At 48.9% G+C, this 26,901-nt stretch overlaps 1 protein-coding gene across 1 annotated transcript in view; it reads right to left on the minus strand.

Moving 5' to 3' along the window:
* LOC108627040 (hemicentin-1) overlaps nt 1-26,901 on the minus strand; it is a 202,844-nt gene that overhangs the window by 15,049 nt on the left and 160,894 nt on the right. Inside the window, exons 5-11 of the mRNA XM_018028063.2 lie at nt 23,812-23,902; nt 23,618-23,730; nt 20,958-21,124; nt 15,532-15,676; nt 13,420-13,550; nt 4,903-5,062; nt 2,887-3,186 (exon numbers count right to left, since the gene is read on the minus strand). Coding sequence (XP_017883552.1) covers nt 2,887-3,186; nt 4,903-5,062; nt 13,420-13,550; nt 15,532-15,676; nt 20,958-21,124; nt 23,618-23,730; nt 23,812-23,902 — 1,107 coding nt within the window. The remainder of the gene's footprint in view (nt 1-2,886; nt 3,187-4,902; nt 5,063-13,419; nt 13,551-15,531; nt 15,677-20,957; nt 21,125-23,617; nt 23,731-23,811; nt 23,903-26,901) is intronic.

The following is a 26,901-nucleotide window of genomic DNA, read 5'->3' on the forward strand; positions in this document are numbered from 1 at the left end:
AATTCTTTTCAACCCCCCCCCGACGCGATGTCAGTCAAAGCGTGAGCCGTGATTCCCTCGCGCTACATCGAACAGCCCAACGCTCCTCTGTTTTCCTTTCCTCCCGTTTTTCTTTACATTTTACTCTTTGTTCGTTTTCCTCAGTCTTAGGTCGCGTTCTAAATAAAATTTCGCGTTCCTTAAACAGAGAGCGAATCCGAGGCGAAAATAAATATTGTTCGTCGTTCTCCGAGTTGTCGGGTGAACACGGATGGGGGAAACGAAATCTCTTCGACTCGACTCTGTTTCGCCTTTGCATATTCCTTTTTCCTCTCTCGTTTCGCTGCCGTTCTTTGCTCCCCGTCCGCAAACTGCTGCTTGTTCGCGGATCCCACCGCTGGAATAGACTCGAGACGCGTAGTACTCGCTAGACCGTTTTATTGGGACACAAGACGTGTTTGCTCGCGTACGACTCGACGCGTTATCAGTTTGGACAGTCTCATTCCTCGATGCCGTCGAAATTTATTTTGATCCTAACGGATGATTTAATCCCTCTTGATTTCCACTTATATCGAATATCGAGAAAATGGAAACGTGGGAATCGGCAGCGAACAGTTTTTCACAACTAAGACAGGTTACGAACAGGTACGAAGCTGTTTTCAGCCGCGGTGCGGCGGGAGTTGGTTATTTAATCTACATCGGCCCGAGGCGAGGTAATGACGTTCGCGCGTCAACGATTCTTTTATTTCGCTTTTTAAAATCGACCTACGTCCGCCGCTCGCTGGAAATTCCCTGGAAAATAGTTTTTTACCCCGAACTGGGTACAAGCCAGCGTAGCGTTGGCGAACAATATTCGAAACCCGGTCGAATAACAAGCTTAACTTTCTTTGGTCCACGTTTCCCGAACCAGCGTGGGATCTCTTTTTCCCTCTTTCCCCTTTCCGCCCTTCTGGGAACCGCGAAATACCTTTTCCCAGAGCACGCAATATCCAATACCGCTAGTAACGACAGATTTGAAAATAATTTCGTTCCGTTGAGAGTCACTTTACGGGTCGCCGACGATGAAAGAGACCTAAAGGTTTCGTTACGACAGCCACTACCGGAACTCGATGGACCGATCGACTAGTCTCGATTCCTCATGATACCCTCTATGCACTTTGTATCCACGCAGTGATTTCAGCACACAGCACACGGTCACTTCTATCTTCTGGTATAATGTCCTATCTGCTTAGCTGGAAATGTGTCTTTGACTGGGAGTCCTTTATATTCACTGTAATCCTCTTCGGGATGAAATTCGCAATATCGAATTTCCGTATTAATCGTAACTTAATTATCATGCAGGTATCATGCGAGTTGCGACTGATATTGCATTGACGAAAGAACGTTCAATAATCTGTGACAGGGAGTCGATACATCGCGATGGTTCGTTCGATATCCTCTCCGTCAATAAACTTTGTGGTCGACCCTCTTGCTGTCCGCAATTTTTTTTATAGAATTACAAAATGGAAAATAATCGAGCGACAGGGAGCGAACCGGGACGAGAAAATAAGCGCGATCGGCGCGATGAAAAGGAGGAACAGGATGTCGATTTGGCGCGCGCGTATTCGTCAACGTCAATACGGTTTCGGCAGGTCGTCGCGTCAACGTCATTCTCGATCATACACGGAAAAAAAGACATCGGAGGCGAGAGGGCCAGGCCAGATCAGCGAGAAGCGATGCGATGCGATGCGAAGCGAAAATCCGCGAGCGGATTAACGTCGGTTTACCGCTCGATGATTGGTCGCGTCGTATTGTGCGCGAGGCGATAATTCCCGAATATCTGTCAGAATTTTCGACCTCTCCGTCCCTCCCCTGTCTATCGCACCCTCGAAAATCGAAAATATTTTCGAAGCAACCCTTCCGTTGAATTTTCGTACGACGCGAACCGCTCTTTCGTTCGATTATTAAATTTAATATCCCCGGGCGGAACGAAGGGTCAACACGATCGTCGATTGTTTTCGGCTTATTAATCGACGATTATTAATTAATTTCATTTGCTCTCGAGCATCGCGCGTCGAATGCATAAAGATAAATATGTTTGCTCGTTGCCAAGCTTTGCCGTATTAACGCGCATCCCAGGAAAATTCCTCTCCGGGCGTTACATCTTTCCGTTAATTAATCGATTACATCGATGAATTTATACCAGGGAACGGGACGGTCTTCAGCCCCAAGCCAATTAATATCGATTTCGTTAATGCGTTTTTAATCGAATGCTTCTCGCGCAAAGATGTGCACGTGTACACGCTGGTACAGAGTACGGGCTGTACCTGATAACGTACGATCCATGGTGAATAAGTAATGGGCGGTTGCGTAAAAAAAGTGAGCGCGCGGAGTCGATTGGGAGTCGGGACGGGACAGGGATGGGATGGGAGGAGTGGAGGTTGATTAACGATCGCTTTCCAACTAATTGGAAGGATCTTTAGAGGTGGAACAATCTTGGTCTCGAAAGGGTAAATAATTGAGGCGTTAATAGTCCCAGTGGTTTGGTGCGATCCCAGGGGTAGTAAGAATGCGCCGCTCTTTGAATAATTTACGCACCCACCCTGAGCTCGAGTTCCGAGACTTCCCAGCTCCTCGTACCATGCCCGTGTACAATTTGTTCGTCTCGATTCCCGTAGCTGAATTTCAATAAAAAAAAGTATTCGGAAGCGGTAGACAAAATATTTTCCGGACAGTTTGTTCGTCAAAGCGCTTCATTTGTACGATTTCACGCACGGTGACGCGGGAAGTTGTAGCCGAGTGGACCGCGGGCGTTCGTAGAAAGGATTTTAACTCGATTTCCCGAAGACTCGGTCGGTCGGGGATCCCGGACTAGGCTACTTTAGGGATCCCGATGTAACGTTTACCGAGAATCCGGTAAATACTCACCGGCGGCCACCAGCTGGAAGAGACACGGCCTCGCTTGTGTACCGACGAAATTGTCTGCCCAGCACGACAGAGTACCGTAATCCAGCTCGGTGTTCGGCGTGTACCTGAGCACGCTCACGCCGCTCGACTTCTCCATCGAGAATCTGCCCGGCGCCACCTCGAGCGTCTCGCCGCTGTTGTTGAATTTCCATCGGAAATTGTGCGCTGGCGGATCTGCTTCCACTCTGCACGCGATGTCCAGCGACTCGCCCCTAGACGCTCCGACCACCACGATCCGATCCTCCTTGCACACTGGTGCGACTGAAAAATAAATTACAACATCCACGCTTTTCCTCTCATTCGTTTATAAAGTTAACGCGTACGACTCGACGTCTACTAATTTTCATTTCAAACGTGTGGAATGAAAACGGAAAGAACGAGGACAATGGTATGAAGATAGAAATGACTCCTCGGTGAAGGGACGACGAGGCGGAGGACCGTTTATTCATGTTTTCACCCCGGAAAATTGTCCTTGCGTAGCTCGCAGTTTTGTCACGGGGGAGCTTCTGCAACGGATGAAAATCGTTTCACGACTGATGCAAAAAGATTTTCCACCTACAAAACTGGTTCCCCTCCCTCCTCCGCGCGGGAGTCATCTCGTTGGCGATATACATTTCTCCCAATTTATCTGCCTTCCCTATTTCCGTCCGTGTTCGTCTCCCCTTTCGCCTCGTCGCGTCCGTGCAAGAGAGACAAATAGGTGGACGTATCTTATCGCCGTAAACGTAAAGGAAAAGTCGCGGCCCTTTTTCTAAAAGTTCCCTCGAAACTTGGGAATTAATATCGTCGCGATAGCGACACAACTTAACCGCTTGCGCCAAAAATTCTTAAAATTTTCAGAGACGATACACAGGCTTGACAGATTACTTTCTACTGCTGTACACTGTGACGATTAACGCGTCGAAACTTGGATCGAAATTGATTTAAATCCCGACAGAAGGGCGACCTCATTTCGGTGGCGAACGTGAATAGCCTAAAGCAAATGTCATTCCCAGGGTTGGCGTGCCGGCGACGATGTAATAACCGAGAAACTAAATTCGAGGATACGAGGTTGACTTCGATTCGTGAACTCCCACGAGATTGCTGGTTATCCCGGCTCGTTTCCTTACCCCTTTACGAGCTCGTCAACGACCCCGTCGCTGTTTAACGTCGAGGATCGCGTCTAGATTCTCACGGTCAGTGTTCTCGACCGGCACATCGTCGGTCGTCGCTTTTTACTATCGCGAACTATGACTTAAGCGGCTGAAATCACCGGGTAAACGGTGTTTCGCGTGCGAAACGTTGAAAATCATTTCAATTCGCGGCCGTATCTCTCGTTCTCATCGCGAAATGTACAGTCTCGACCGATTTTTAACCCGGTAAGATGATAGAATGGATCACATAAATTTTCAAACAATTACACTGGTACGATTCGAGGGAGGGTTGTAAGTCGCGGATATCCGTGCAACGCGAGTGTTGAAAAAAAATGACACTCGTCTTTTAAATCCGGGATATTCAATTTGAGTACCACGCGATATTCCTGAGACGGACGAGGACAGGAGGGGAAATCCTCGAGGCCGCAGAGCAGTTTGCTTGACGTAACCCGGGAATTGGATATCAAAAATGTAGCTAGAACTAAGTACGGCTGAAATATTCAGGCACGGAGCGGAGAGTGAGAGAAAGAGAGAGAGAGAAGGAAGGAGAGAGGAAAATGTTCTCTGGCTCGGTTTTGGAATAAATAGAGGAAGCAAGGGAGCGCGTGGATGGTGTCAGCGCGAAACGGTTCGTTGCTCGTCGTTGAATACGTCGCAACGCCGCCAGAGAAGGGCAGCATCGCGAAACCGAGGCGGCTCCGTTGCCCCTCGTCGAGTGCACATGGAAAATCCTCGATTAAGGCCGCTCGATTAAGATAAAGTACCCGAGTCTCGTCCTGAGGGTGGATGATATCGTTGTTGGAGAGCCGAGTATACGCTCTCTCGCTCTCGTCGAGATACTTACACTTGACGCGAAAATGAAGAGGTTCGCTCCGCGTTTCGTTCAGGTCATTCGTTGCGGCGCACACGTACTTCCCGGCGCTACTCCTCGTCACGCTTTGAAGCACCAAGCTCTGATTCGACCAGATTATCCTTGCAGATGTGTTGTGCGCCAATATCTGGTTCTGCAAAACGACAATTTCTATCCTTAAACCAAAGCAGGAACGAAGTCTTTAAGTGACGCACGATATCGTCACAAGTTTTCGTCTACTAGTAATTTAATTATAAGAATGCGAGTACTTTCAGTTGCATATGAAAGGTAGAAACGACGCCGGTTTTTCCCCGAAAGATATTTCTTCCGTTTTAAAGGAGAAAACATGTTTCTTGGAGAACGATTTAGATTACCTCTAAATGCAAGATTTCGAATCACGATTCCGTTTCTAGTTACGATTACGATCCGAGCCCGGCGCTAAATTAGAGATAAACATGGACCAATGGCGAGTCTCTGCGGTGCGTCGCGCGTCGTTATCGCGTATCAGCACATTTTTCCAAGCCGGCGGACAAATTACGTTCGCGAGTAGAGGAAATAAGCCGAGCGCATTATTCGTTTCGAAGTATTACTACTATCAGCTTTCATTTTTCTTTACCGTGGAGTCCAGATATTAGAGGCGGTGGGTGTCGAGAGAATCATCGCTTCCGGTTTCCGTCGAGCGGACAACGGATAGATTCTTTATTATTGCGAGCACGTTATCTCGGAACGAAAGAGAAACCCGTGGAAGGAGGAGGTCGATAACTTTTACGATCGAGAGAACGTTGCGCTGCCCGTCTTTATTACAAATTTATCCGTTCCGACGTTGCGCGATGGCGCGGAGAGGAAAAATGAAAAGGCGAGGAAAAGCAGGAACACGACCGGAGAAAGAAAATCGAGGTCGCGGACTAGAACGCGTTTCTTTGTTAGTTAACGCCTTACGTTCCTTCGCGACGGCATAGGTCCGCCCATTGCCCGATATCGTACAACGGGTAATAACGGTATTTTTTATTACCTCAAACCTCTTTGACTCGGAGTATTTCTTTGTGGAGATTGACAAGGAGAGCGACGGCTTATCAGAGTCGGTCGCATAGTTAACGACGATACGGAACGCCGTGCACTTAGTTGTTTAATCAGACCGGATGAAAAGAGCGCTAGTTTCGTTATCTTTTGTACCGTTCCTCTCCTCTTTTGTCCCGACTAACGAGAAGACAAAAACGAATGCGTTTGATTCAAGAATTCCAGCTTCCCGTTGGAAAATTAACATGACGACGGAGCAGCCAGCCCGAGGAAAAAAGCCCGACGCCTAGTCTCATCGTTGAGGGCGGAAACGAGAATGAGAACGAACGAGGACACTCGCGTCGTCTTCGGCCGGGCGGCCACGTAGATACATACAACGTCCTACCTAGTCGCGTACATGAAACGAGCTGCGAATCCCTTTCGATTAGATTAGCCAGCGAAAGAATTCGCAGGAGTTTCGCCACGGCCTCGGGTAGCGTTTCAATTAGTCGATCGTGAGAAGAACACGGACAATGCCAACAAGTAGCGACTTTGTTAGAACTTGCTGTAGGATCTTGCCAAATGCAGCTGTGCGCATCTGTTCAATCTGATCGAGAGACATCTTTCAAGTTTGCTTCTTCTTTTTCTTCTTCACCTCCGTTTTCCTCCATTACATCGACAGATCCTTCTCTCTCTCTCTCTCTCTCTCATTCGTCCCCGCTTCGACGGAATTCGTTCGCCGAAGATAATTCGAAATCGATTCGAAACGAGGCCATTTGAATCTCGAAGGAAGGCGGCGCGGACGCGAACAGGACGGATCAAGATTTTCTTTTCTGCTTTCGCGCAAATCTATTTCCTCATCACACGGGAACTCGTCTCTCCGGCTTTGTTCGATTGTTTTATAATCTCGGTTCACGGAAGGACTCTCTTCCTTCGGGGATTGGCTCTCGTTGGTTAGATATTGCTCCCATAACGGGCCGAACGCTTAATTACGTTCAGACGGTTCGAGACACGTATCCATGGACGTCGACTTAAGCCCATAGACTTGCCTCTATCCTCGGATTCCACTGTATCCAGAGATTCAACTACTCGATCCACGGACAAATTAAAAACACAGACGCGAAGAACTTGCCGGTTCGATTGGAAAAATCTAAGTGATCCGAATCCACGCTCAAGTTTTAAGTAGTACGAGTCAACGTGACTGTGGTCGTCAATTTTTCCACGTTGCATCACGAATTTCTATTTACCAACGATGGGCGATAGGTCGAGGAAATTGGTTGGCCCGCGGGATTTCCGATCAATACATCCATAACGATGTCGGTAGGATCTCTCTTTGAACAAGCAGCTGTGCAGTTTAATGTTTCCATTCGAGTCGCCGGAAGCCGCGCGCTTCGAGCCATTTTCTCCTCTAACCAGGACTCCCACGCCTCGGCAACGGACCTTTCGACGTTTCCTCCCATCGTGTGGCTTTCTCTCGTCGACGTCCCGGCGCGGCAGGACGATATCTATTCCGTGTAGTCAGCCGGTTCAGCACTCCAGAGCTTTCGTTTGTCTTTTATCGTGAACGAACCAATTCCGGCAAAAGGTTCCCCTGTTCCACCTTGGTTCTTGTTTCGCTATTTGTCGTGCACGCTGTCCTGAACTGTTCCGATTCTTTATAATTACGTCCGATACCGATACGACCCGGGGAGAAAAATTGCTGGGCAAATTCAAGGGAAACAAATCGCGGATAGGCAAAAGTGCAATAACGACGGACGATCGGTCGTCGTCTTAGCTCGTTCCCAGAGACAGCATACATAATGAGTCCGTAAACGCGAGAACGTTAATTAGAACCTCGAGTCTTAAGGATCGCGTCGTCCCAGGCTCTGGTTCGTTGTTATTAATTCGATTTTCCTGCACGGTTTCGCCCGTTAAGCGAGTTTCGGTCCTTTGATCGTCTTTGTCGCACCATGCCGCGTCGCTGAGATTAGCCCGCGCGGAACATTTTCCTTCTGCTAATCAGGTTTCGTCGGAGTAAACGGAGGGATCGACCAACTTTGTCATTAAATCTATTCTCCCCAGTCGCGTGCCCTTTCAAACTCCATCCATTGCCTTAGCAGTCTAACCGGTTTAACCCTTTTCTCGCACCCAGCTAAGGTGTTTTTGTGATCGATGAATTTCAAGTAAGTTTCGCTAATTGTAAGTCCAGTTTTCGAGGAATGATTTGAAAATATTTCACACGCGTCGAATAGGAATTTGAGAAAGCTCGTTAACGCTATCGATATTACTCGGAGTCGAAGGGTCTCGTCCCGGCCGAGGGGTAAAACTTTCCGTTTGAAACTGACAAGAGCCGAGAGACGGGTAGTAGCTAGGTAAGTGCGCGGTTTTATGCAACGGGTCTCTGCCGACCCGCAAGGAAGAAGGCAGTTGGAACGAAGCCCAAAAGCCCGGGAGCTTCATTTTGAGAATATTCGGAATCCGGAATAAGGGGTGGAATTACTCGTAGCACGTGGTACATACAACCGTCCGCGGTACAATGGCCCGAACGCCATTGTCTCTCGCACATCGCCGTTACATAAAGTAGGTGTTAACCGTCCCTTCGTATACGCGTCTCCCCCAACGTATCGTACACGCACCCCTCCGAGGTTACCTCATGGGACCATGGGGAATGGACCTACTATTTCAGAATATATCGAGACGAAGATGATTTCTGTTTAGCCTCGAGTAGGAGGAACGAGGAGAGGAGGAAAGAAAGCACGAGTCGTTGGCAATTTCTCAAGAAACCAGCGTGCTTTTCTTTTCTATCCCGTACCCACTTGACCGGCTTTTTTTCCCTTTCTCGGTATAAGAAAGCTCGAGTCGCGATCGACTCTTGAATTCTCACTGGAGGATACCAGATTCGGATACCACGAAAACTGGGGAATCCTTTCGAGAAGAAATTCGATGAATCTTTTCAGATAAGTCGAAGTCGACCTCGAAGAGATCGAGATTGAACGAGCGGTTTGGATATTCGAAAGATTTTGCGCCCGACGAGGATTTGGTCACTGCGCTGGTTCACCTCGAAGGAATTCTTCGTAACCTACTACTCAGTTCAGTTTTATTCTTTCCCGGCTTAACAACGCAGAGGAAGACAACATCGAATGACTGACTAGATATACGAGTAGACTTATCAACCAATATATTCGCCTGCCTCTCGTCTTCTGAGACTTTAATGCCTTATTACGATTTCCATGTCCCTTAAGACGTTATCAACAGATTATGGAAAGCAGTCCTAGAATTCATTACAGTAGATTTTTATTCCATGATTCTTGACTAATCCTGGGTGTGGGGTATTGAGATCGGGGGTCACGCACGGCTCGATCTCCGCGAAGTTCGAGATTTATTCGACGACGCGTTGCGACAATTGATATTTGCTCCGTTCGATTCTGGCGAAAACTGTAGCGAAAAGAAACATCGGGAAGGGAGTCGAAGAAAGGGTAGGGAAGTAGAGCAGTCGGTGAAAGCGATTACGCGTTTAAACTTTTTCGCGGCGTTAAAGGGAGCCATTATCGTGGACGTGGATCGTTTTCCAGAAAGGGAGAGCAACCGAGAGAAAGGTGTTCTCCTCTCGGAACAGTTGTATTTTCACGAATCGCTCTGTACACGTACTAATGTGTCGGGGAGCAGCGAGCAGTACTCGAGACTCGCCCGGAGAGAAGAAGCCGAGAGAGCGAAGGTTTAAAGAGTCGAGCTGGCTTGTATGCCGGTCGAATAGGTTGCAGCGCTTCCGGTCTACGTTTCGCCTTTCTATCCCTCTCTCTAATTCATCGGCTTTCTCTCTTCTCTTCGCTTTAAAGCCGGCAGGACGTGTCGCAGACGCGTTGCGACGCCGATAAAATGAAATTTATCTTCTCCACCCGTTCCGTTCTATCCCGTTCCGCGTCCCCTTGGCGAGAAAAATATTTTAATCCCGTGTATGTTCCGTTTCTATAATGTTTTTCCACGTTATACGTAGTCTTTACGGACCATGCTGTATTAAAATAAAACGACCTCGTCTCTATGTATGTCACGAATCGCTTAAATAAAACTATCTTCCTTTTCCTCGATTTTCTCACGAGTACAATTTGGCCCGAGACAACACAACCTCGTTCGATTCGGTCGACGAAAAGAAATAGTCCTGATCCCTGGTAGCAACACCCTCGCGTGAGATTTGTGGCCGGGATTTCGTGGCTCGTCGCGCGCGGATCGTCCGCGAAATTTATCATCGCGATTATATCGGCGAGTATCGCCGTGGCATTTTGCGTGGAAAAATTGTTTCGCTGCCAGCGTTCGTTCCTCTTCACCTCTTTCCTCTTGTCTGAGGACGATTTATCACTGGCAGGAGGATGATCGCGTGCAGCCCCGTGCTTCATTAACTTCGAACCACCTCGGTATTCCATGCTAATTTTTCCTCTCGTTCGGTTTCTTACGAAGTAGCCGTTTCGTCCATCGACGGTCAATGATAATGCATCGAAACGCGAGGAAAAAAAGAGGCCCGGATATCTGCGCTGCCGCTTTTCCACTGGGTTCTCAGACGTGCATCTCCTTCCTCGTTTCTCTCACAGTTTAGACGCGGGACGTCGCACTGCGTTCTCATATAAACGCCGTAAACCCGTTCCGCACGGGGTAGAAAAAGTTTTCCTCGTTATCTTTGATTACGTTTTCGATTCTTCTTCGTATCACGGAGCTCGGCTAGGAACTTGCCGGTACCTTTAGAATTTTCCAAGTTGTCCAAGGAAATTTTGTGATTCAGTAGTTTGTTCGACGTCTCTTTGATTCTCCGCGCAGTTTCCAAGAGTTTCGCGTATACTACGTTCGCGCGAGTAACGAAGGACGAACTTGTTGCGCGGGAGAAGAGGGAAAGAATTCCGGTTGACCGTAAGACCGATATCCGATTCAATTCCAGTCTTATCTAGGAGGAAAACGCTGGGTCGATATCCGAAGGGGGGGAAAAAAACAGAAAAGGGGGAACGTTCTTTCTTCTCGCGTGCGAAGAACCGGTGACTTTTGGCTGAATTCCGATTCGACTTCGATCGCGACGTGTCGTCGGTGAAATTGATTGATATACGGGCTCCATCGAGTCGGACGGCCCAACCCCGCGCACGATTCCTTCCAGTCAACTTCTCTGGCGCATTAAGTCCCGGACTCGGATTGAATCTCGCAGGAGGGAAATGCACTCGACCGATTCATTGCTAGAATGCCGTGTCTCGTTCCCCCTTTCCCGCTTCCCCCGGAACCGATCGGTGTACAGGAGCAATAACGTGGATTTGGAAATCAAATAACGGTGCGACCGTTCGGAATTTAAAGTATCGCTCCTCTCCTCTCACGCGTTTCTCCCGTTGATATCGTTAACCCGACGCCAGTCTCCTTACGTGATTTCGCGAGCCTTGCCGAAAATTAACTTCGATGACGGTCGCCGGTGACGAGCTTGGAAGCTGTTCGCGTCGAACAATTGGAAATTCTCAGAGGAACCATCGGAACTGACTTTCCATTCGTCGATATAAAGATTAGCTACGGGCAATGGGGAAATGCTCGAGACGGAGTATTTAGAGGACGATATTGAAAGTGCTCTTCTGGTTGTCCACTCGGCCGGGAGGGATGAAGAGTCGGGAAATTCTTTCGGCGTCTCACGGCTGATTGGCTCGTCGATACTCGGAACGTTTCCATTGTCCCATAGAATGGAACGGCCCACCCTAATCACTGTACCTCATTATAGCGGTTATCTCTACCTTCCTCTCCCTTTGCACCTCCCATCACGAGCCACTCCAAGGGATCCATAGACTCTTTCCTTATTGGTGTCTCTTCGTCTCACCAGCTCGTCTTTACGATCGCCATTCAAAAGTTTATTGCCTCGGGCGCGATGGGATGGAGCGTTTTTTTCTTACACCGACAGTTTGGAATAGCATGAATTGCTACCTTGGGATTGATTGGCAGATCGAACACGCCGATAGCCTGCCCTTAATTTCTAGGCAAGGGCCGCCTAATCGAGGAAAGAGGATTGCCTAACCATTCCAATTTTCCTAGGGTTATCTTTGACCGAACACGATTATGATTTTAATCCGAGAGACGCGAGAAGACCGTATTACCCGGTAGAATATCCGAGCAGACGGGAGCGAAATCGGTTTGACTAGCAAAGCTGGAATAATAAGGGCTATCTGACCGGATGAAATGTATGGATCCTAAGCGACTATTCGCAGGTGATTCGCGATGATAGAGGATGATCCGTAAACGGTGGGAAAAGATTCCGAGAGAAAAGATTTTGTGGGAAGTAAAGAAGAAGACGAGCACGCTGCCGGGGAAACTCGGAGGGTTACGGTAGTCGACTCCGGTCGACTAAAATGAACTCGGATCATATTTTTAAGATGCAATTTCGACGGAAATCTCTTACGGAGCAGCAGCTGCTACACCGTAAGGGATTCGCCGTTAACCCGTCTCCTAACCGGCGCGGGGCGCCGTTCCTCTTGAACTACGACGCGTATCCACCCGAAAGAATCCCAAAACTAAAAGAACGACCCGTGTTTCTCGGCGTGTATCGGGATACGACTGAGATCAACGCGAACGAGATAAAACGTAACCAGGCGTTTCTCGGTCATTCCTGCGCGCGTCAGATAAACTATATTAAGTATACGAGGGTGAGATCTCGCTGTTGTCGCGATTCGCGATACATCCCGGACCGCTTCCTACTTTGGTTACGGTAGATATGTACATCCCGTGAACTTCGACTCTCCGTGTTCTCCGAACGAGTTTCAAAACTAGAGATAAGCCCTTGTACACGTCCCAGATTAAACGTTCTCCCCAGCGAAATCGAAGCTGAATCCCTTGAAAAGTTTCGTCTGTTTCTCATCTCTGCGATAGACGCGCGGAATTCTCTACCTCGGAGACCGGAATCGCGGGAGATAACGAAAAACTTGTCGCAATTACACCGACCGCGAGTGTAGCTGCTCGGTAAAAATTGCTGGGAAAAGCTTGCGCCGCGCGCGGTCAACAAGGAAGCAAAGGAAATTCTATTATGTTCGCCGAGCTCGTTTCGTCTCTCGGAAAGTAGCGAGAAGAAATTTGAAAAACTTGTAGTTCGGGTTAACAAATGTAATTTCGTCGCGGCGGTGGCGGCGGGAAAGAAGGGAGGCACGGAAAGTCTTTTATCGTCCCCGACCATAAATCCGCGAAATGATCGGCTTTCAGCGTGTTTCGCGGCGCCGCTTCAACTTCCACGACGCTTTACTCGAATGGCAGTGGATCGCGCCCGTCGAACGATCCCATATATTATACAAATAAAGGATTCGAAGTTTCACTCGGGGCCTTCCATACACCCACACGAGCCATTGTTATAGTATAAAACTCCATTGCAATAATTTGTGGGGAGGCGCCGCTCGGAACCGCGATATCGGTCATAAAATATTAATCACTACCAAATGCGATTATTTAATTGTATCACGGTGATACATTAATTGTATAATTAATCGTGAATGATCGATGAGCCGTGAAATCGACGAGAGGATAATAGATAACTGTACGTACGTCGTGTATCCACGTCAACTTCGACCAGGGAGGATTGGCCCTGATGTGGCACTCGAAGTAGACGTCGTCACCCTCCTTGATGTCCTCGGGACTCAGCGTGGATCCAAGGTTCAGCGATACGATCGGTGGATCTGCAATCAGATATATCAATCGCGAATGATTTTATACGTGACGATAAGAGAGACTGTTTTTTCTCGCAGGGAGAGAAACGAGGGTTTGTGCGTTTATCGCGACATTGGCCTGACCCCTCGTACAATTTCATCAACCTTAAGCCGCGGTCGTCGGTGTCGTATCCGATGGGAAGGCATTTTTATTCCGTAGGTAAGTACGCACGAGTATCCTTGTTTCTTCTTCAACGATACGGAATTATCTTAATCCGAAATACTTGCCACGTTCGCTAACCGCGCGGAGAGTAAACTTCCCAGGTGAATTACAGAGAGAGGAAAAAACCTCACCAGTTCCCGCGCATGGTTATTCTTACAAACTTTTCTTGTATTCTTTTCTCCGGAGCGCGCGGAGACGGGGGCGGGGAGCGAAGGAGGCGGTCTCCGTCTCATTACAATTGTCTTGGTGTACCGACCTCTCGACGGCGCGGCAGGAGAAAGAGTACAGTCTCTCGCGCTTTGCCAGACGATTTTTCGGGTTCCCGCTGCATCCCCGAAGAGTTCCGGTATTTTCTTCGCCTGCTTGTATCTCTCGTTTACCGTCTTCATTAGTTTAATCATACCGGCCCCTCGTCTCTTAGCCCGTTTCCTCCGCCGGCGAGTTTATTCTTCGGGCGTTCTCGCAGGATTTTATCGCGCGGCACGATAAATTCCCTTCCATCCCTCGTTACCCCACGCCCCTTTTCCCGTATACACCATTCTTTCGAGAGATAGTATTAATTAGCTAGATCGCGTCTGCTGCTCTTCCTTCGGAGACCTTCAGCGGCTCAACGCCATCGCGCCACCGCTTTTTAACCCCCGAAACGCCCCTTGTTTTTCGTCCCTGTTCTACGAATCGGGCAATAAATGCCCGCCCCTCCGTGCAACATCCCTTTTCATTTTGTTCCTCGTTGCTCGCGAATCAAGAGATCGCGCGTATATGGACGGGAAACGAAGGCATCGAGGAAAAAGGACGCGAGAGGGAGGAAAAAGGAACTCTCCTAAGTCGGGGCGATGCGTAATCTCGTGCCCTCGGTCCGATGGTCAACGTAATTGGATACCCGACGTGACGTCATTTCGACGATCGTCGTCGTCTTCTCTTCTGCTCTTCTCTACCTCGCAGAGGCGAAACAATGTTCGGTCGACGTTCCCGAACGAAAGTACCAAGTTTCTTCGAATACTCGATCGTAAAAAAGTTGCGCCGGAGTTCGGACAGCTTCGTACCGATTGAAAAATGTTTAAGGGCCTCGAGAATCTTAACAAGATCTTAACGAGCGTGAAACCGTAAAGCTCCCGAAGCGAATTGAAATCTCCTTGGTAACCCGGCACGTCCGAGTTCGATCTTGCATTCCGAGAGGAATTTAAGATTTCGGTAATTAATTCGATGGACACATCGTGCGATTGACAAAGAGAAATCCCCGGGAAAGAAGATGAATTCATGGACCGGAACGGTATCTTCGTTTATGAGCTGTCCATGCCTATATCGCGGATCGTCGGTCGGGTCGGGTACATATATCTTTTTTTCACCCGTTTACGATCAACCAGATCGGCGATCGGTTCCGCTGAATTTCGGCTGTAATTCGTTGGAAATCCAGCGGAGGCCGTTTTATCGTGGCAATAAAAATAGGCGGGGTGCGCGGTCGACGTAAAAAAGGCTCGTAAATCGGCCGATTTCATGACGCGGCCTCGATAGAGCGCGGAGATGAGAGCAAGGGGATACGGTTGCGGTGCTTTATTTTTTTACGACGTTCGCGAGGCGCGTATGCATACATTAAGGCGAGGAAACGAGCCCGTAAGAAGATTCCGCGTGGCTAGAATCATCGAATATGCATTTAACGTCGCGTAACGCTCAACGCTCGTAAAAGATCCGGGGGACCGGCGAGAGGAATCGAATTCGGGATCGGAATCTTCTTCTCCCGTTCCCTCCGCGCGAAAAGAGCAATAGAATATATATTTATCGTGTACTTACATACGACGTTGATTTTCCACGATTTCTCCACGAAGAGTCCCGTCACGTTCGGGTTCTCGGCCCTGCAGGTGATCGATTTCCCGTGGTCCTCCACCCCCGGCTCGAACTCCACCATGCTCACCGTCCGATTCTCCGACCTCTCCTCCTGCGTGACAGATCGTTTCCAACTTATACTCGCGCGTCGTGTATAATACATTTCTCGACGTTTCGTCGCGAACGATGGATACTATCTTTTCCCTTCCATATTTCATCTCTTTGCGCCGTTGCCACTGCTCCGAAGGCAACGATCTTCTCGCAGGGTACTACGAATTTCGTTTGAAGTCGCGCGAGTTCAATTCGTAGGGCGCGAGGCAGGGTGAAGAACGAAAAGAAAAAAAGCGGGAGAGCAAAAGGGAAGAGGAGAAGAAAATGGGAAACGAGTTCGACGGCGACTCGGTATGGTTAATTTTGGTTATATTAAGGTCGAGAGGCGGACCGTAAGCAACGGCTGGCAACATCTGCTGGAAATTCATTCCCGCTAGCCCCCGTGTAGCTCGAAGGGACCATCCAAAGTCCTGCTGCTAACGCCGCGCCGTCGCGCCGCCGCCGCCCCCACACCGGCCCGTTGCGTCGGAATCCTTTCTAAAGAGCCCGGCGCTGGATTCCACCGAGCGTGAATTTTACCGGCAGCTTCTGATGCAAGATTCGCCCTCGCATCGCGTCGCGTTTTTCTATTTATTCTTTCCAGCCGGGACGGAGAAAAACCTAGCAGCTACTTCGACCAAGAATCTCGTTTCAAAGCTTGTCAACCGATACCGTTCGACGCAAGGCGAAAGCGCGTTAAGAGGTCGTAACCAAAACTTTTCTACCGCCGCCGCCGCCGCCGCCTACCGGAGCTGTCGCCTTTTTCTCTGGGGAAACAGATGTGTAACGCTATTACCCGACCGCTGGAATTACGCTTTCCAGCGCTCCTCTAATTTTCCCACCTCTATTGGAAGCGAAGATGGAAAAAAACGACGGGTGGAAGGCGTGAGTGCGAAGGCGTCGCGGAATTTTCATTTCGAAATATTTATGCGCTCCTAAGTGCGCGGATGCGCTCGCCGGCTATTCGAGCGAGCGGGAAATAAAGATAATATATCGGTCGATTATACGCGGCGCACCGCATCGTGGCAGTTTTCTCTCGGCTAACGAAACGCTTTCCCGTGGCGCGCAGCGGCGTAATATGGAACGCTCGGCGAACGGGTAAAGACAGCCCGGACGACTATAGGATAATCAGGATGGTAACGCGATAGAAGCGGTCTACGTGTCCCGCCGCTTATAGGATCTGCTTACGTTAATATCTTTCCTCGGCTCTTTCTTCAACCCCTCGAAACCCTTTTTGTTCCCCAGCTCCCTGCGAGCCCTTACGCCGCGCGTCTTACGCCCTACGCCCACGAAAGCCCCGCTGCTGCGAGGCTATATTTTATTATTCGCAGCTTAGAGGCTGCGCCACCGAGAATTTTAAGAAGGCACGTCGTCACCTTCCTCGTCACCGCGAAATAAAGCCACGTCGCGTTCTTATCGTCCGCCCAGCGAACCCTTTTAACGACGCGGCCCGCGTTTCTAAATCTTCGTCATCCGGGTCTCAACGGCTCCCTAACGGATTTAACCCTTCCACCGGCAAGCGAAAATTATAAGTTTTTACAGCGAGAACGAAATATGGTTAACGGAGATCCTTCCTGTACAATTTGCGACGTCGGGTATCGTAAACCATCGACGGGACGAAAGACGCTCTAAAATTCATTAAAATTCTCCGCGTTCCGTGAATATTCGATGCGCACGGCAAGGTGTTGTCTCATCGTCGAATCCTCACACGTATCCGGTCCGCGCGGCCTCGTCGAGGAATTTTAATTTCATCGCGTAAAAGTTGGACAGGCCGGATCTCGGAAATGCGAATTAGAATTCAACCGCGTTTCTATCGGCGGTTGTCGTTTACTCCGTTAATCAGTGGGAAGAGCAGCGACCGGTCCAAGTTCTGCGGCTAAGCGAGGGCAAGGAAGCGACACGGATTACGTATTGCGACTGCCGGCTGCACCGCGCCCCGAGGTGTTGTTAAGCGCTGCGGCCAGGGCTTGTTAATGAACTACGCGAAATTAATTAGGGCTCGAGCGCAGCGCGCGGGCGCACGTGTCAACGTACCGCCGTCGCCGGGTCGCGCGGAGGAGACAACGACACGTGCTACGACGACACTGGTCAAACGTTACATCTGTGATTCCGGATTATCGATAATGCGACCACCTCCGGGGCTCGGAGCCTGCGGGCCGGTGCACCGATTCCGCCCTGACCGTAGTGATTTAGGTGCGAGCGTATCTGCTCGCTCGCTCGACCGAACGCGAGATTAACTCGCACATCCGTCGAGATTACGAGACACCGTGAATTCGATCGTCGTCCCGTCGCGTCGTCGTCGTCGTCCGATCTACTCCTACATTCGCTTTTGCAGATACGAACGACGTAATTGCGAGCGATCCCGTCTCGGTGCCATCGGCATAATATGGAAATTGCTACGTAATCGTCCCTTTGATTCGCGACGCGCATCGTTACGAGTCTCTTTTTTTTCCATCGCGACAAATCCGACTGTGGAGAACGGAGAAGCCGCATTTCCTTTTACGAACGCGAATGCAAAATGGGAATACAAAGAAAATCCGTGGCTCGTTATTGTCTGACGGCGGAGAGCTCGTCACGAGAGAAGTAGCAGACCGAGGGCTTTTTCTCGCGAAAATATTCTTCGATTCGCGAGGAGCTTACCTCTTTTCTCCCATTTTCCCTCTTCCTCGCGGTATTCCAGCGAGTCTACGGAAACGCGGTTTCTTACCCTATACTCGTATATTATCGGCGAGCATCGAATATTCCCAACGCCCCAGACGCCGATTTTCGCGCTCTGCTTTCGGAACAACTTAAAAGGGCTTCTAACTTCGTAACACTGCCTCTGGAAACTCGCAGTTACTGCTTTCGTAATGCCACTGAAACGCCAGAGACGCGTATCTACGTAGCGTCGTTCGAATTCCCCTGAATGCCTCTACCAAAAATTATAACGTCGAATTTTCTCCCCATACTTTGATTGCTTCCTTCGCTTCTTGGGACAACACGAGTACTCTTTCGTCTCTCTGGATACGTGGAGAAATCTTCTCGTTAAAATCGACGACGAGGACAAGGAGCGCGTCGCTCTAACTAAAGGTTCAGAAGAGACCGAGACCATCGAAGGCTACTATATATGGTACGTTGTAACACAGGTGCACCGTCGTCGAGGACAAAGAGCTAGCGGAGGTCCTTCGTGCACCGAACCTATCCTGACAGGTTCATTTCGAAGCCAATAGCGATGCTCTTCGTAGTTGCATTATTGGAAACGTCGAATATCGCAACTTCCTGTATCGAGTGCTCCCCACCTACGTTTTCATCGCCTTGGCCCGGAGATTCACGATTTCATCCTCGAAAGTGTATCAGACTCTGTTCAAATAAATATTATAAAGTTTCCTAATCACTGCTACGTTTTTCCGATCCTTGTGAATTATTGCGCAAAAATGTTCGGATTTTCAATTCGCCTGAGGGTACAATTGTGTGATTTTATGAATATAAATAATGTATTTGATCAAACTCGAGAGATTTCCGTTAAAACGAAGTACATATTTATATTGGTGTATAGCGCAGAGCATAGTATTTATATCGGTGCGAAAGAAAGACCATTCGTAACGATACTAACAATGCATGAGCGTACGTAGTGGGTAATAAAAAGAGCAAATATTAAATTAATAAATAATTCGCGTTTGATTACCGCGCGCGAGCCGCCCGACCGTTTTTCAATTCAATTGTATTCGAAATGAAAAACCTTTACATTTGTAATAACTCTTAACTACTGTTGTTCCTCCGGTGAATAAAAGTACCTGTAGCACCCGTATTTATATATGTATAACGAAAGAGAGAGGGCCGGGTAGGGGGAGAGGGAAGAGCTATTTCAGGTCGCGTTTGTTCGTTACTTCGCTTCGAAATTGTTCCGTGGATAATAACATTCACCGCGATATTTCCATAGCTACTCCACTCGCGCTTATTAGAGTTACGAGCTCGCGGGATTGCGAACTTTCGTTGAAAATCCGTGTCATCGAACTTGCGATACGGAGAGCTCAGAAGCTGCCGGAACTTTACAGAAGATTTTTTGCGGCCCGACGCCGGAATGAAATATTAATGGCGATTACAACGTGTGCGCTTACCATCTTAGAAATGATTACCGCGTTTATTTCCAATTAAACGATATCGTTCGAACAGCTGGTGTCACGTAAAGTTTTCTAAATACGAGAATTCGGAGGAAAACTTTTGACCGCGGATCGGTTTAATCGGCGTTGCTTAATTGGCAATTAGCATACCGCGGCGATGAAAATGTCTGGAGTCGACAGGCGTGATTGTTTAATTCAATCGGCGCCCCTTTAAATGCACCCTGGGCCCAGGTACTCATTTTCAGCCCTCGTCCCCGATCGATTCGAGTCCCCCCTTTTTAAACTCTCACAATCGGACGCGACTCCGAAACCGCGACTACTACCCGCCCGAGGAACGGACCGTTCTTATTTTCTTCTTTTCCGTTCCTTTTCCGTCCCGTTCTGCTCCTACGTGACAACATCTTCGTCTTTCCACCAGCTTTGACTCTGTTTCCAAGCCGAGAATCTATCCCGAGGGAAAGGAGGGCCTCGGTTCGCCAACGGGTATAGTTATCGGTTCCCTGGAGCGTTTCAACCTTTTCAACCTCTCGCTCTCCCTTCTTTTTACACTCTTTCCTATCCTTATCCACTGGGAGACAGTTCGATCTCGCGTCTCGTAACTTCGCTTCCGCAGTGACGAAAAATCGAACTGGCTACGATTCAGTCGTGCAGTCTATTCCGTTCTCCCGAAACGCGAAAGCAAGACTAACCGATTTCCCGAAAGGAAGATTCGATGGACGCGACGCAGCTATTAGCGCGATACCAAGCGGAAGTAGTAATGTAAAGTTATATCTATTTAGGAACTGAAATCCTTTGGACGCGACGCCACGCGTTAACGTGTGCCATTGTGAGTAACGTGCGCCCTCGAGGGCGGGCAGGGTTAATTAACAAGCGCACCATAGCCAACGAGCGCCGGCTATAATAAGCAGCTTAGCTGTTAATTAAATGCCGCGAGGTACCTTTTGTTCGGCCCGTCCGGTGAACACGACAAATTTCGTTAAGGTGATGCGCTAATAATTAGAAAGCGATAGCCGGTGGCGGACCCTGGGATTAATCGGGGTCCAGTCGCGCGGATAATGGCCGCGTCCAGTCCAGAACAATATTTTCACCGGACGTTGATAAGTTACTCGGGAACGTTGCGACTCTCAGTATCTACCGTCAAGTCGTCTCTTCGAATTTCCCGACGGCAATAGCACGCAACCTTTTCTCGTTGATTTTACTCACCGTAGTGTGCTTCAGCTGTCTTCTTCGTCCCTTGTACCAAGTGATCACCGCTGGTGGTCTCGAACCCGTGGTCTCGCATTCCACTTCGTACCGTTTCCCAGCCAGTAGCGACTCGTTCCCGACTCCCTTCTTCCCTGGCCTTCTTATGGTCACCGTCAACGGTTTCACTGAAAACGAACGGAACACGTTCTTCAATAGAAATCGACCGATCGATCGATGGACCAACGGTTCGCCGTCGGACGAATGACATAACGCGACCTGTTCTCTTTTTTTCGAATCACCGAGTCCGGCAATCACGCGGTCCGACGACGCTAATCGGGCGCGATAATTAAAGTGAACCGATAATTAAGGCGGACAAACGAGCGCAGGGGATACGTGAGCTCGATGCAAATCGTGCGGCCGATTTAACGCTGTAAAACCCCGTCAGGTCAATTACCAGTCATTTGTCATTTCCGAAGTTCGCAGCGGCCGTTCGCCTCGCGCAAAAATAGCGCCGCTCGACGACTCCGATCTTCCGTCTTTTTATGTTCTCGACTCGTGTCCTCCTTTTTTTTTTATCGAAAATTACCGAGTACCGATCGCGGGAAAGACGAATTTTCCAGCGACAGCTCTCGTAGCGATAACGAGCCGATTACGCGCGACAAACATTGATTTTTCGTCGCGCGCGTGTAAACGCGCGGAACCGATATCGTTCGAACGAGGCGACAATCGCTTTGACGGACAATAAATCCGAGTTTCCAATTGGCCAATATGGGTAGCAGCCGAACTGAGCGCCGCCGCGGCGATCGTTCGAGCGTAAAATATAAAAACTACGCGAGCGCGTGTGCATGTTCACGCCCCACGTGAATCGGTTCGTTCACCGTTCCTGTCAAACCGCTCACGCTCAAGCGATAATGAGTCTCGATATCTTTCGCTTTCGTCCATTGTCCTTTCTCTGCGGCTTCCCTCCGTTTCGGCTCGTTTGTAGGGCACCGCGGTGGTCTCGTTACGGCTATGGAATACCAACGAAAACGATTTCGCGTTTCGATTTTATGTTAACGAGCTTCGGCCGCGTCCCTGTCCCCTCTGACAACGTAATAGTGGGATCGCGCGGCCGAGTCGCCGTGCATTACAAATTTTTAAACGAAACGGGCGCGCGGCGGATCGCGTCCGGTCAAATATTTGATTTGCCGGATTTTCGGAATCACCGGTCTTTTCGATTATCCGCAATCTCGTTCGATCCCCACCCGTTCGTCTAGTCGGGCAACGGTTTGCCTCGTCACCGTTCCCAGCTTTTTTCCTTTTTCCTTCTTTTTTTTTTTTTTAATTTCTCTTTCGTTTTTTGTTCCGCCGGCCATGAAATGAATACACGCTCTCTCGATGCATGGTCACTTGGTCCAGCTCGCGAAAATCAAAGAGCGAGCATCGATCAATCTCTCCCTTTTCCTCTCCGCGTTTGGCCTCTCACTTCTGCTCGTAATACATCCTCGTCGCGCCTCTTCTCCCTCACTCTCTCTTTCTCCAATTCTCCCCCTATCCCTGTTTCATCGCGTTCGTTTCGTTATCTCTGCGCACGGAGCGCGGCATTTTTTTTCTTTCTCCTTTTTTTGTCGTTCGTCCTCGCTATGATGGGTGTTCTCGTTCACCAATAACGGGTCTTCAATTTCGTCGTCCGTCTCGTCGAAAATTTCGTGACTCTCGGAAGCATACATCATTCAGCGGCGATCAATCCCGATCGGTCGTAGCCTCTCTCCCCTCGCGCTCGTTTTCTTCTCTCGCGAAACGTCAGTTCTCGGAGATCGCCCAGCGGATGGAGCGCGGACAACCGGATGACAATCGCGACGAAACACCGGTAAATATTTCCTAGAATTTTGTCGATTTCAACGCGAGACGGGAATCGAACGTGTCACTTAGGGATGGAATTGTTCGTTTCGTTCAAAAACGATGTACGCGGATGAGCCAGAGACAGTTTCCCGTTGTAACTAACACGGAAGCTAACAATGGACGAAGACAAATTTGAAAACTTCGTTCAGACATGACATGTACAATACTTCCCCTTAGCTTTCCCTCTTAAACCAGATAATTGATCTATGAATTTTTCAGTTTATACGCGAAATTAGGGACGGTCGCGAGTTAACGAAGAATTCTAATTTTGCGAAAGCATTTGCGGGGACGACGGTTAGGGGGTAAGGATTGACGCCAGCTTTCATGGGTTGTTCGAGTTCTACCAGAGCCAGAGGGCGGGATGGATGAGCCGGGTGGGGCTCCAGGCTGGATTTAATATATTTCTCGTCTTATCTCCCCTTATCTTTCCCTTAAAGGCGATTCACAGCGGTGAGAGAGTAAAGGATGTTGGCCCACTTTTGCCGTCTCGTAGATCTTATCGTTAATACGGGACAAGATAGACTTCGGGGTGAGGCTCCTCTGATTTGTTGGCCACGCGATAAGAATTTGTAGGTATCCGCGTTGCCTCTTTCTCTCCTTCCCACCCTCTCGTTCGCCTTTATTTCATTTCTCTTTTAACGTGGCTCGGTTGCCGCTCATACCTCTCGACCCCTACCCTCGGGAATAAGCCTTCCGGTCTTGGATACTTCGATATCCGATCTCTTTATAGTTCGCGAATTTAAGATGACGATAAGATGTTTTATAGATGGCGAAATAAAATGTACAACGCTACTCACGATTAAGTTCCAAGGAAACGGACGACTCCTTCGACTCGATCAGGTCCGTATTTCTCGCCTGGCACGTGAAATTCGCACCAAGGTCTGACCGAGTGATGGGCTTTATCGTCAACCTGGAAACAAATCGAAACCAAAAGCGGCGAACGATTAATTATCTGCTGTAGGTTATCTTCAATTAAAAAAGTGATGCCTACCTGTTTTCGATCACGTCACCCACGTTCTTCTCGTACTCCTCGTCTTTGACTTGACCGTTGACGAGCCACCGGACCATAGGCTCCGGCTTGCCTGCGAATTCGAATTAACGAACTGTTAACGGAGAGCCAAACGGGAACATCTCGTAAAAAGATTTACTGCTCGTAATTTTTATTCCTCTCGTATAAAAGTTTGACCGGGTAACGTCTCGGGGAACTCCCGTTCTCGATCGAACGAAACGAAACGATTAAGTAGGTACGCGACTAAGGTTGTTCGCCAGATTTACGGAACGGTCTCCCGAGAAGCATCGTCGTCGGCTAGTCTCGAGTCACGAAACTGAAGCGAATCGCGCTGGCCCCTATGGAGCCTAACGACTCGTGGAAAGTGGTTTCAGCGGAGGAAAAAGACCGTGGGAGGTGAACGAGGTAAAAGTGAGGGCGCAACAGAAGTGGACAGAGAGGGATCCCGCGGACGGAGAGAGGATCGCCGAGACGGGGCTTTTGCCGTGGCTACTAAAGGCTAGATGAGTTCTCGGGAACTTTTAAATTAGCCGATACCCCAGAGTTTTGGATGCGGTACTCCAGACAAAAACCCACCGGGCCAGACTTCCGTAGAGCCGGTCGCTTCAATAACCGCGCGAACGTTATAGTTTTCTCCCTGCTCGCCCCCGCGGCCGGCCTCCTCTACCTATCCTTCTCCAGGGAATCGATAAATATCAATTACAGAGAGACAGACGGACGAGGAGAACGGATCAAAGCGACTGAAATATTAAAAGCCGGATCTACAACGAGCTACGATTTCGACGGTGCTCAAGTAGTATCGATAACACACCCGGATCAGGCGATGGATATTGCGAAAAATCGGAAGTTCACGCGTAACCCGAACGATGATAAATAAGGATTAATATCCTGTTCCATCCGTTTAAACTTTTCGATCTACGTGACTCGGAAAACTGGCGTTTATCGAAAATGAATGGTTCGCAAGGTGGGTATACGTATATCGCGGCATCGCATCGCGCCGTATCCGTATCGTATCGGGTTCCCCGATTCGAAAGAACGTTCCGTGGATAGACTTCGTATTATATCACCGATTTACATATCTCCCGCGAATAATACGCGGCTCCCCCGCGGTCGGGCGCATATTTTTGTCGGAAAGCCGAGAGGTGATAAAATGGTCCGGCTGATATACGAGCGTTCTAAGAGTCGGGTATGCGCCGGTAATGGGACAGAAATCATAAAGCGAGGCGAAAGCGCGAACGCGGTCTATCGAACGAGGCGGGACACGTATACAGCTGGCACATAGCTCGTTTGCCCGGTCAGCTTACAATCATCCCTTTCATTGTTATTCACGATGCCGTACCTCGCTGGAATCGCAATTTAATCAGACCTGGTCGCGTCGCGTCGCCGCGACACTTAAAATTGCAAGCTCGATCTTCGACGGAACACCGGGCTTAGATTAGCTCCGGCCGTCGTTGTTATTCACGATGCTCGTCGATCTAGATTGCATTTTAACCGTCTCGTTCTTTTCGATTTCCGATCGCGTTCCTACTCCCTTTTCAGTCGTCCGTGTCTACGGATCAAAAGACGAAAAAGAAAGACAAGAAGAGACCTCTCTACGTAGTGAAGTCCATCCCGAGAAAAAGAATCAGGGTCAAAAGTTTCTTTTTACGCGGCGAGGTTGACATCGGTTAATTCGCAAGCTCCGGAGTGGGTCTAAGGTGAGGGTCGTTTGCATGAGTGCTTAGAGGTGAAAGCTAGGTCGTACCGTGGTGGTTGCGGCGAGGGAGACGGGTTTTAGCCTTGGTCCTGGGTTAGGTCCCGGGAATGGATTCGGTAGTACGCTCCTGGCGTTGACTTTAACTGTCGGACTATATTCGAACTCCTACCATCCACTCGCCCTCTGAACCAGCCAGTCGGTGGGACGGAGCCCTTAAAAGGACGACAACACCGGCGCTATCTGCGCGGCGGGGGGTACTAAAGTGCGGATTTTAATCCGCGGATACCGGACGATATCTTACAGGATTAAGCCCGGTCCGCAGCCACTCGCCCACATCTAACAAGTTTACCGTCGCGTCGGTTCGAACTCTACTTAAGGCAAATACCCGCTTTGCCTAGGAGTCGAGATCCTTGCCAGATTTCCTCCTTGCTCTCTCTCTCTCTCTCATCCTCTCGCTTTAATTCACTCACTTCGCTTTCGCCCCTCTCTCTCCTTTAGTTTCACCGTGGTCTGGATTTTAGACCTCTTGATTTAGGATTATCAAGGAAGCGTCGATAAGCTCAACTCGCTGCCTGTGCTTGCTACATGCCTCAACCCTTTGGGGATCTCCGTTACCAAACAAAAATGTCATACTACGTCGAGGAACAGATTATAATCTACCATCCTATAAATGAAACGGAGTAGCGATCGACGTTGAGGGGGTAATGATCCGAACGAACTTGTTAGGCAACTCCGTATCTCGGACCCGGTGAAATAAAACTTATCACGGCTGGTTGAGCGCTAAGTGTCTTGTAATGTGAATTGGTGCATGTAAGTTCCAAGTTTCTATCGTTACATTGTAACGTTGAATATAACGAGATTAGAAGGAACAAACTATGTACACACGCCGAGTTCGAGTTTCCTCGAATCCCACGGGAGCAACGGTAAAGGCAATCAAAGACCGGGTTCGCTGGAAAAGTTTCTTACAGGTTTTAACGGGACAGAACGCGAGACGCGCGTTGCGACCGATGCGGATTTAAGGATGTATTGGCTATACAGTCAATCCCAAAAGTTTATGTACCTTAGAAAAACGCATTTCCTATAATTAAAAAGAAATCAGACATCGGAAGAACAATGCTAATAATAAACAACAACACAAAATTTTCGATTTTTCCGAGATTTTTCCAAGGGGTACCCCTTCAATTTCTTTCAAATTTTCGTTTTTGGCCAATAACTCCCAAACCGTTGGACATACGGAAAAATTGCATATGACCTTTCTTGTAGAGGAGGACGAGATCTACAATTTCCATCTAAATTTTTTTCGCTAGTGTCAATAGTTGACGAGTAATTTGCAAAAAACTATTTTTTCGTTTTTCGTCAATAACTCGTTAAATATT

This window comes from Ceratina calcarata, unplaced genomic scaffold (assembly GCF_001652005.2).
Source record: "Ceratina calcarata isolate Rehan_Ccalc_2016 unplaced genomic scaffold, ASM165200v1 scaffold436.2, whole genome shotgun sequence".
Classification (NCBI taxonomy): Eukaryota; Metazoa; Arthropoda; class Insecta; order Hymenoptera; family Apidae; genus Ceratina; species Ceratina calcarata.